At 52.0% G+C, this 11,002-nt stretch overlaps 1 protein-coding gene across 1 annotated transcript in view; it reads right to left on the bottom strand.

Moving 5' to 3' along the window:
- LOC144937072 (cyclin-dependent kinase-like 1) overlaps nt 1–11,002 on the bottom strand; it is a 39,723-nt gene continuing 28,721 nt past the window's right edge. Inside the window, exons 4-9 of the mRNA XM_078864313.1 lie at nt 10,491–10,581; nt 6,816–7,016; nt 4,585–4,667; nt 2,924–2,980; nt 914–1,081; nt 1–414 (exon numbers count right to left, since the gene is read on the bottom strand). Of these exons, the coding sequence (XP_078720439.1) occupies nt 313–414; nt 914–1,081; nt 2,924–2,980; nt 4,585–4,667; nt 6,816–7,016; nt 10,491–10,581 (702 nt within the window). The 3' untranslated portion in view covers nt 1–312. The remainder of the gene's footprint in view (nt 415–913; nt 1,082–2,923; nt 2,981–4,584; nt 4,668–6,815; nt 7,017–10,490; nt 10,582–11,002) is intronic.

Here is an 11,002-nt window from a genome sequence, read left to right as displayed (position 1 = left end):
CACCCTGCCCATCTCCTAGCACTCGGCGTGCAGATTTCAGACATCTGCTAGCACCCCCTTCCCCCTGCACCCTACGGTTTCGTTCTCTTTTAATTTTATTTCGATTTTGCATACACATTCACGCCACTCTCGTTGACTTTTTATTCCTAAACCGAACGGAGAATGCAAGACTGTGGCAGATGGCTCATGAGTTATTTATAAAGTAACATAATTAAAAATATCAAAAAACAGAACGGGAAAACAAAGGGGCTCGGTAGCGCCTCCTCCGCCGCGGTTGGTTCCAGGGCGGCACGCTCCAGTGGGCCCGCGCCGTCAGATGGTGGGCAGGTGGTGGTCGTGCTTGTTGCGCACGTACCTCCGCACCTCCGGGGCCGGCGAGTTGCTGTTGCCAATCAGCTGCGGCAGCAGCAGCATCTGTCGGCAAACAGGACCACGCGCCCCGCTTCAACGATTGGGGGAAATGTCGACGGACGGGCGGATGGCCGGACAGACAGGCGGTACGAGTGTATGGATGGGCAGAGAGGAGGACAAATCGATGGATGGATGGATGGATGAATTGACGGACAGATATGTAGAGGAATGGATTGATGGGTGGATGGTTGGATGAATTACCAGATGGACAGGTAAATGGACGAATGGATGGAGCAACAGACAGGCAAATGAATGGATGGATGAATGTATGCGTGTTACAACAGATGGACAGATAAATAGATCGATGGACAAATGGATTGACAGACAGTTGGGCAAACGGACGGACTGTGAGATATTCTGTGCGTTTGTACCTTAGACGCGGCAACCATTATCTGTCACAGGAGCCACGCCACCCGGCCGCCTTACAAAAACAAAAAAAGTGGTGAAAATCTCAGCGACGGAAATAGCTGCCGAGAGTTGCGCAAGCGGCCGCGGTTCGTACCGCGGGGAGGCGCTTGCGTCCGCGCTTGTCGTGCCGGCGCTCGCCTCGCTCGGGCTCGCGGCTCCCGACGCCACCACCCCCGTCACCCTCCCGGAACGCGTAGAAGTGCGCGTGCTGGAGCAGCGCCTCGCAGCTCAGCCGAGCCGTCGGCTCCATCCTCAGGCAGCTCTGCGGGACGAGGAGGAGGAGGAGGCATCACGCGTATTCGGATCGACGGCAGGAGCAAACGCGCACGCCTCGTGTCGTTTCAAGATGCGGTCATGTGCACCCGTTCCGGCAACCGACCCTGGCATTTTTTTAAGATAGGGAGCCGATATTCTGGTAATTCCATCTATTCTTCTGTCCATCCATTTGTTCGTTCGAGGACAAATGTATGGATGCGTTCCGAATGAAAGGGAGGCTCACTTAACAGACCGTCTTGCTAGCTCGTTCACTTGTACTATCTTGTGGCAGCCATGGAGAAAAGCGATCTTAATTTCTGGAACATCTTCCGACAAGCAGGCCACGAGTCGCATTGGGGAGCGAATCGGCTGCGAGATGCCAGAGGCCCTTCGCTCAATACCCATCAAGGGGCTTATTTAACCACATCACACCGACAGCACTATTTCGATGTACAGACGAGTTCGTCGTTCACTCTGTGGATTCGCCGAACAAATTAAATGCAGAGCAATCTCCATAATAAGTGACCAGCCTGTGTGCATGTATGGCTAGAGGACTCTGAGACCACTCCACCAAATTTCAAATTATGAGTCATTCGGAAGCTCGAAATCTGTTCTTCATGGCAACGAGAGCAAAAATACTGAAATATAAATTATTTTACTCGCTAATTCGTTTATTGGCCCAGGTGTGGTGACATCGGCCACATTTCAAAATAATGAAATTGATAAGCATGTACCGTTGGAGAGGGGTCATGTGTGTGGGTAGGGGAGCCATTGAATGTGGACGGGCTTCCCAATCGTCTTTTCACCAGGTGGGTTCTTTTTTTCTTTTCGTTTAATCGTTGCCGTGGTGGCTTGAGAAGCTGGGATGGATTCCCAGGTGACTGCACGGTCGCAAACGCAAGATCGCAGCCGGCATTGAGCCCCCCCCCCCCCCCCCCCAGGACACTCATTCAGAGCCCCCCCCCCCATTCACAGCCCCCCCCAGGACCCTCGTTCAAAGCCCCCCCCCCCCCCCCACCATCTCCATGCAGCTCACGAGGGTGGTGCATTGACGCCTCCCTCGGGATGATCGAAGCCGCCGCCGCCGCCACGAGGCAGCGACGTCGCAGCAAAGCGTCGAGGAGACGCCACGCGCGACCGCCCCGCCTCATTTACATTCACCATGCGCATAATGATCAAAAGGTGAAGATCGGCCTGGAGGATTAAATCATCTGGAGATTACGTACTGCTGATAACGGAACATCCAGCCTCATCTTTACTTAATGACTATTAGACCATAATATGCTAACGGGGATTTTGTTCACAATTACATTCCAAATTATGCTATTGGCGTCACGTAATGAGATGAATGTGTTTCTATTCCGGACCAGCAGAGCTAGCTGTGCACCACCCTGTGTCGGGGGATGGCCCCAGAAGATGTTGCAGAACTCCTTCAGGCATCTCCGTATGCACACGAGGGGCACGCACGCCTTTTAACGCTTTGCAACAATTGTTTGTCGCATGTTCGGCGAAAGCAAAATCAAACACAAAACCCTCATTGAATGAGATGATTTGCTTTGTGTGTGCAGTCATTGAAGACCAGCTCACCACCACGTGAGAAGTTATTTTAATCAAGAGTCAACATTAGTTGGTGTGATGCTCAAGCATAAATATAACAACAAAAACTCACTAAATCCCTGGACGATTATTTATATCTTTTTAGTTTTAAAGCCATTGCCATTGACGAATGTGTTGCGTGTTTAGTTTAACCACGGGTGGATGAAGCCTGGCTTTGAACTCAGGGTGTCAGCTGTTGGTGGCTCACTGGCCTCACCGAGCAGGCCACCGCATGCCGCGCGTAGAGACTTACCATCATAAAACTCAGAGCTTGACTGTTGAGGGACTGGAATTTAATCTCCAAGGGCTCCTGTGAAATGTGAGGGACACAGAGAGGGCAATAGTGTGGGAGGAAGTCAGCAATAAGACAATATCGCCTGAATGTTAAAAGGCAGGATAATAAATTATACAGCTCGAATAATAGAACGGTAATGCATTTTCATCCGTCCTTTGATATTGCTACCGAAGCTTTAAAGATACACTTAATCCCCGAAAGCAATTACTTTAAAAGCTCCTCAGAAAGTTCTGAAGACGTCTGCCCAGCATATGAACAGCTAGAATGTAAAATCGTTCCAGTCAAGGTAGCACTGAGGATATGATAATCCGTAAATATCCCAGTGGAATAATTAATACAGAATGATCCGAATATTATTGGCAATGCTTGTGAGACCTAACAAGGCCACTCGCCAATCACACGTTGATGTTCGGTCTAATTATTTAATCACAATTAACAGAGGGCACTGAGCATTTCAGCCCCTCGGCTGAGCTGGCTTACACATAGCAACAGCGCCTACAACAAAGTTCAGTGTTGTCACAATGTGTGTGTGTAGGGTCACAGTGTTCGAGTGTGGTGTGTGTGTGTGTAGGGTCACAGTGTTCGAGTGTGGTGTGTGTGTGTGTAGGGTCACGGTGTTCGAGTGTGGTGTGTGTGTGTAGGGTCACAGTGTTCGAGTGTGGTGTGTGTGTGTGTAGGGTCACGGTGTTCGAGTGTGGTGTGTGTGTGTCGGTGGTGTAGCGGAGCGGTAGTGTAGCGGTTAGCACACTGCACTACGAACCCGGCTGACCCGAGTTCGATTCCCGCTCATGGCTAACACCAGTGACAATTATCTGAAATCGGTCCTGGGCCTCCCCTAGGTCGACTCAGCCGCAAATGAGTACCTGGTGTGCGGTGTGTAAACATCGCCACTGGGGAGACAAAGGCGGCCGAGCGTGGTGCTGGCCACCCACCCCCTCGTGTGCCGTGCTGGCAACTTATAGTTGCTCGCTAATAGAGCACTTACTCCAATCGTCTGTTAAAGCTTCACGGGGGATCTTTGTCTTTGTGTGTGTGGCACAAACGCCGTGGTGACGTTACCGCCACTTAGTAGTGGTTGTTTGTGAATGTGGGGAGCTGTGGCGCATTGGTTAGCACATTGTTCTATGGACCCAGCTATTTCAGTTAGATTACTGACTACGTCCTGGGCCTTCCACAGATTGACCCAGCCCTACATGAGTAGCTGGTGCAGTGTGTATAAACATCAGCACTGGGAAGACAAAGGCTGCCAGGCGTTGGTGCTGACCACACGACCACATCGTGTGGCGCGCTGTGGACCACGTGGTCGCTTGTTCACAGCACTTGACCCAATGGTCTACATGGAGTACACTAGGGAACTTTGTCTTTGTTTTGAGTTTGAATATAAACTCTGAACATTTCTTATAAACATCATCACTGAAGAGTCAAAGTCAGACAGCAGTGGTGCTGGCCACGCTATATCTGTTGTGCCGTGCCGGCTTGATTTGCCTCTCGCGAACAGCTCTTGTGCCAGCCGTCTCTCCGGTGTCATTGGCGGACCTCTCTGCCATGCATTTGACGTGAAAGTGGCTTCAGGATTGATCCCAGAGTCAGGGGGTGAGTGGTGGCGTGGGTGACCTCACCATGACGTCGGGCTCGGGGATTCCCAGTCCACTGAAGTATTGGTTACACGCGAACGCCTGCTGGTGCCTGGGAATGAGGTCCCCTGGTAGGTGAGAGGAGACAGCCAGGAAATGCAACAATTAGCAGGCTAAGCGATGATTAGTTGTATATAGGTGTATATAGTTGTATGCAGAGTAATAACGCAATGAGGTCGATACATGCGCTAACGGACCACACCGCAAGAATCGCTGTGGAGTGCGGAACACCTACGTGGACCAGAACTTTAATATACACTCGCAACATTTTACCTGTGGCACACCACGGTGAGAGGATGCAAGGGAAATAGAGGATGTAATGTAAGGATGAAGAAAAAGAAACAGGAAAGGGAAGAGAGAAGAGAAAGAATAAGAGGAAAATGATGGAAAATAAACTGAAAAACGGGAACAAAGGGTGAGGAGCGATGAGGCTGGGGAGGAAGAGGCGGCATCAGCACCTCAACGGGGCTGCGCGGAGCGGCGTCTGTCTTCACAGGGGGCAGGGGAAGGGTTTAGAGTGGCGGTGGCCACACACAAGTCACGTAGTTTATGGGAGGCTTGGGCCTTGAGACTTTGTGATAATTTCGTGGATAAATAAATGACATTACCACGACTCCTCCAATGTGTATTCGGGTTGTACCACCTGCTGCGCGGCACAATGTCTTCAGTTGCTGTATCGCAAACCTCGCTCACTCATCTCGTCAAGGAGCATAAACCACCATCACGCAAACTCCGGTCATCCTCGCAGCGGCTTTTGGCAAACCATCAAACAAAGACAGTCACTTGCATCGGGCGCTTTCAGATGCGCTTATGCGGCCGTCTGGAACGTTCTTCCAATATTAGGAAGCTACTGGAGCTATGCACTTGGAAATCTAGATTGAAAAATAATTTCTCTAGAACTGCTTTTGTGTTCAGTTTGTTGTCCTCCCCCGCACATCCGATTAGCGCGGTTGGCTACGTTCGGTGCAAAAGAAGTTCAACACACATACAAACATTGGTTTCCTGAAGAAGCTTTCCCGCACGCGGAGAAAGACGTCGGACATCGTTCTGGACAACTCACGGTACTTTTCCGAAAGACCCAAGAATATGAACTCACGGTACAACCCGATACCCCCCTCCGCAGTAGTATCATTGCTTGTTATGACAAACGACTGTTGGCTACAACTCTGACACTCGGTCGCCAGCGTGCCGCGTGCGTGGCCTCGTTGACGCAAAAAAAGAGGCAATTTTTTTTTTCCTTTCCCCAGTTGCCGCTGTTGACACTGCTGAAGGCTGGGCGTGCCGCACGCCCCGTCAAACGCACCGGAACCTAATTGGAGGCGGAGAGAGCCGCCTCCCGCTGGATGAGCCCCGTGGCCCCCGCTGTTACCCATTTGTAACCCCACAGCCGAGTGCGAGCGAATCAATCGGCAACATCAATTTCAGGATTGCTTTCGAGGCCATTCATTCCTTCGTTTGCTTATTCGTTTGTGTGTTTGGGGGTTTTTTTATCAGCATCTACGGTTTCCAGGCCAGACACATTGTGCGCTTTTTCTTCTTCTCGTTTTGTCATAAAGCTGGGACGGATTTCCTAGCAGGGCTGACCCACACTGGCAGCTCAATCACGTGTCCCTTGCCTAACGTTGCGTGTTGGGTGCTAGTGTCACGCTTGTATGGAACATAACATGTTGTTTACTTTCATTTCTTGAAATGGTAACAACTTCCGGCTGTGTCTTCCAGGAAGGTGGTCGTTCGTGGAAATTACATCGTCACGAAATGGTGCCTCTGGAATTCCACCATTGTTTTGCTGGCCTCACGTCGCTTGTGGATTATGGTGTCACAAAGTGAATAATTGATTTAGTCTAAGTGTTGTTTTCTTTACCTTTCATAATATTACGACAATCATGCAGTCATGGCACACGAGATGAAGTGTCTATCGGAACTCTCAGGTCGGTGCATCACCCTCACGCACCGCCACTGAGCCACCCTTATGCTGCACTACTCAGCCACCTGACCACTTCCCAGTGTAAACGTGACATCTTTGCGTGCGTGGGCGTGCTTTGCGTGCGTGCTTTGCGTGCGCACGTACCGAGCGTGCACGTGAGTGCTTTGCGTGCGTGTGTGCGTGCGCACGTACCGAGCGTGCACGTGCGTGCTTTGCGTGTGCGTGCGTGCGTGCGCACGTACCGAGCGTGCACGTGCGTGCTTTGCGTGTGCGTGCGTGCGTGCGCACGTACCGAGCGTGCACGTGATGAGGTAGATTTGGTCGAGGTCGGAGCGGCCGGGCCACAGCGCGTTGCCCGTGAGCATCTCGGCGAAGACGCAGCCCACGGCCCAGACGTCCACGGGCGGCCCGTACTGCGTGTCGCCCACCAGCAGCTCGGGCGCGCGGTACCAGCGCGTGGCCACGTAGTCCGTGTACTCGTCTCCGGGACTCGCTGCGGACGCGGCGGCGGAGGATCAACTTGAGCTCGTGGCAGGACGCACTGCCCTCTGCGGCCTGACAAACTCCCAAGACGCCTGACTCGCGTGCGCGGTGGTCACCCCCGCCCGAGCCCTGTGCAGGCTGGGACCTGCTCGGCTTGCGAGGTTGGAAAGGATCGGCTGCATTTTGGGTGATTTGGGTCGTAAGGCGTAGGATTCCTGCAAATCATCGACGGTCAATTCTGAGGGCTCGCAGCTCGATGCGCGCAGAAGGATAGGTGCGGCCAAATCGATTAATGCTCACGCCCTTCGTTCTCACGCTGAGGGGAGCGGAGTTTCATGTCCCTCTGTTCTCTCTGTCTGGCGCTCCGCATCCAAGTCCTCAAATGTGCCCAACAAGTTACGTTCACCCTCCGAGCCACTCGGTTTCAGGTGGCGGGGGCGGAGCGGGGGGGGGGGGTCGTATTTTCCCCGTTATATTTTGAATGTTCTTATTGGTGCAATATCAAGAAATTAAAACATCTCCTTTTGGAACTCCCACGGAGTTAGCAGGGAAGTACATCATAAACCCACGTTACTCAGCGCTAGTGGCACAAAATGCTCCTAAACGGTGGTAGAGCGTGTATACAATAGTGCTCTCTTGTGTTTGAGGGAGTACTCTTGTCAATAACATCTGGAAACCTAGCGGTGTATTTTTTTTAAAGGCCTCGCTGCACTGGTGACATCCACAAGTTCGAAACCAGCTTCGGACTTGTTTGCTTAAACAAAGGTTGCTGGACAGCGTTAGTCGGGACAGCCAACGGGGATCGTAAGTAGTGATAGGGGTTGGGGTAGTGATAGGAGTTGTGGTAGTGATAGGGGTTATGGTAGTGATAGGGGTTGTTGTGGTGATAGGGGTTGGGGTAGTGATAGGAGTTGTGGTAGTGATAGGGGTTGTGGTAGTGATCAGGTTTGGGGTAGTGATAGAGAGGTTGGGTAGTGATAGGGGTTGTGGTAGTGATAGGGGTTGTGGAAGTGATAGGGGTTGTGGTAGTGATAGGGGTTGTGGAAGTGATAGGGGTTGTGGTAGTGATAGGGGTTGTGGAAGTGATAGGGGTTGTGGTAGTGATAGGGGTTGTGGTAGTGATAGGGGTTGGGGTAGTGATAGGGGTTGGGGTAGTGATAGAGAGGTTGGGTAGTGATAGGGGTTGTGGTAGTGATCAGGTTTGGGGTAGTGATAGAGAGGTTGGGTAGTGATAGGGGTTGTGGTAGTGATAGGGGTTGTGGTAGTGATAGGGGTTGGGGTAGTGATAGGGGTTGGGGTAGTGATAGGGGTTGGGGTAGTGATAGGGGTTGGGGTAGTGATAGGAGTTGTAGTAGTGATAGGGGTTGGGGTAGTGATAGGGGTTGTGGTAGTGATAGGGGTTGTGGTAGTGATAGGGGTTGTGGTAGTGATAGGGGTTGTGGTAGTGATAGGGGTTGTGGTAGTGATAGGAGTTGTGGTAGTGATAGGGGTTGTGGTAGTGATAGGGGTTGTGGTAGTGATAGGGGTTGTGGTAGTGATAGGGGTTGTGGTAGTGATAGGGGTTGTGGTAGTGATAGGGGTTGTGGTAGTGATAGGGGTTGTGGTAGTGATAGGAGTTGTGGTAGTGATAGGGGTTGTGGTAGTGATAGGGGTTGTTTTAAGGGAGGAACCGATACAGGTCTGCTCGTGTGCAGGTGCCGAATGGATTGTTACAACGCAGAATCGATGACGTGGTAACATCTTGACAACTTGGAGAGGTCTTCATAAAACAGTGGATTGATTGAGGCTGATGACAACAATGATGATGACGGTGGCACAAAGAGAGGAGTGGGAGTCTATTCATCGAATACCGATCTCGATCAAAAGTCATTTCATCCTGCAAGCTCTAATCGGTAGGCCGGCAGCAGCAGGCGAAACTAAACTACTAAACTATCTTCATTGAAACTATTTTTTATGTTTACCAGGTAAGGCCCACTGATATAAATAGTTTTTTTTCAGAAGCGAGCCGCCCACAAGTGATATCACGTGGAAATTTATCGCAGCCAAATACTCTAAAACTCACATTGCTAAATGTGGAGGCAAATAACCGGAGGACCCGGAGAAAAATCCACGCGACCACGGGGGGGGAGAGAGACGCAAACTCCAAATATACAGCAGCAGGCGTCAGGGTCAGGATCGAACCCGCGACCCCCTGCATACCAGGCGAGGTAGTCAACATCTCCGAGCCACCGCGGCGCCCTGGTCGTCACCCCGCGGCCCAGCGAGGGACACAATTGCCATGTGTCCGGACCCATCGGCCAAGGGCACGGCGATCCGTTTGATTTCGTGCGACGGCCCTCCCGTGTGGTCACACGCAGGCTCGAGCGTGCGGTGGGGGGGGGGGTGCCGGACCCTCGTGTGGTCAGGAGGCCATAGCCGAGGGCGCTCCCCTTGCCCTCCCGCCTGCCCGCGTTGCCATGGCGGCCGCAGCACAAGTGGAAACCTCTTCAAGGCCCGGCCAGCTGAAAGGAATTCTTTGGTGCGACGCGACTGTCAGTCATGACAGCGGTAGCCCCCGCTCTCTTTGCTTTCCCCTTTTCGTTCCCCACCTCCTTTCTGTTCGTCCATTCTTCCCCCCTTGCTTTCCATTATCCGCGTATTTACGCGTCTTCCTTTGCGCCCTTTATGCTTCTTAATTATCATCTCTATAATCTCCGTATATCACCGTGTGCCTCCCTGTATATGCTAAAAAAAAACAACGTTTTCTCCCCGGTTCCTGCATAATGCACCTAAGTGTGCGTGTGTGCTTTAGCTGGCCCCATTCTAGTCCTAGCTGACGGCTGTCACATTTATTGTCTTGCAGGGCACACTGTGCCCTGCAAGACAATGGTCTTTGCTGTGAGAGTTTGTTTTTTAAAGCCAGTATAATATGACAAACTCTCTGTTATTACTACAAATAAGAATTTAAAATAATGTATAACCCTTTGTCGGTCAACTGCTGGATGAAGCTCTCCCCATGCCGAGTCAGTCGTGGCGGGTGGCGGTCGACCAGATGGGTGCAGCGGGGGCCGGGGTGTGTAGGGAAGAGGGCAGGCCTGGCTCAGACATCGCTCGCCATTGCCAGGGCTCGAACTCGGGTCGTTGGGTTTGTAGCGCCGGTGGGGCGCCAACCGCCCACCGCGCCACTGCTCCGCCAAGACCCTATATCGGGATGATTTTTTCTCTCCGAAATATAAAAACCAATTTTCATACCGCACACTCGCGAGATGGAACTTACGTAAGAATAAACGGGCGAAGTAGAGCCGTAAAAATGAGGGGAAGGGGGGGGGGTCATGTGACGATGACAAAGGCAATCCTTAACGCCTCGTGTGAACATCAAGTTGGCCCTGATGCTAATCCTGGTGTTTCAAATGTGAGCAGGGGGGGGTGTGTGTTTGTGTTCATGTAATAGAGGGTGGAGGATGGTTGGAGGGAGGGAGTGGAGTGGGATTAGGAGGCCACTTACTGAGTATCCTGGCGAAACCAAAGTCACACAGCTTGATGACGCCCTGCCTGGTGATGAGTATGTTTTCAGGCTTCACGTCACGATGGATGCACTGCCGAGGGGGAGGGGGTCAAAATAAACATCAGCCACGGTCTCAATGCGTGTGGACTGCTGGTTCACACTGTTCTCGCCCAGCAGCTCTCTCCGAGAGTGATTTTGGGTTCGGGGGGCCCATATTGTTCGGCACGGTCGCCCAATAATTCATCATTGAAATCTGCAAAGTTTCGAGAGAGAACCGATCGCAACGGAGCTCTCGTCACGCGAGAACTGGGGTGCATGCAAATGCACATCTTTGCCGTGGCGTTAAATCCGTGGCGTCCGTCGTTTCGTCACGCGTTTGCTGGGAGCCTCTCCGAGGACATTAATTGAAGCTCCTGGCACGTGCAGCGTGAAATGTGGGACATCGTGCAGCGGACAACACGGGGTACGACCCCCGGCAACGCATCGGCCCGGCACGATACAGCACAACTGTA

The sequence above is a fragment of the Lampetra fluviatilis genome, chromosome 18, assembly GCF_964198595.1.
Source record: "Lampetra fluviatilis chromosome 18, kcLamFluv1.1, whole genome shotgun sequence".
Lineage (NCBI taxonomy): Eukaryota > Metazoa > Chordata > Hyperoartia > Petromyzontiformes > Petromyzontidae > Lampetra > Lampetra fluviatilis.
Note: the sequence above shows the minus strand (reverse complement) of the source record. Positions and strands in the feature narration are given on the sequence as shown.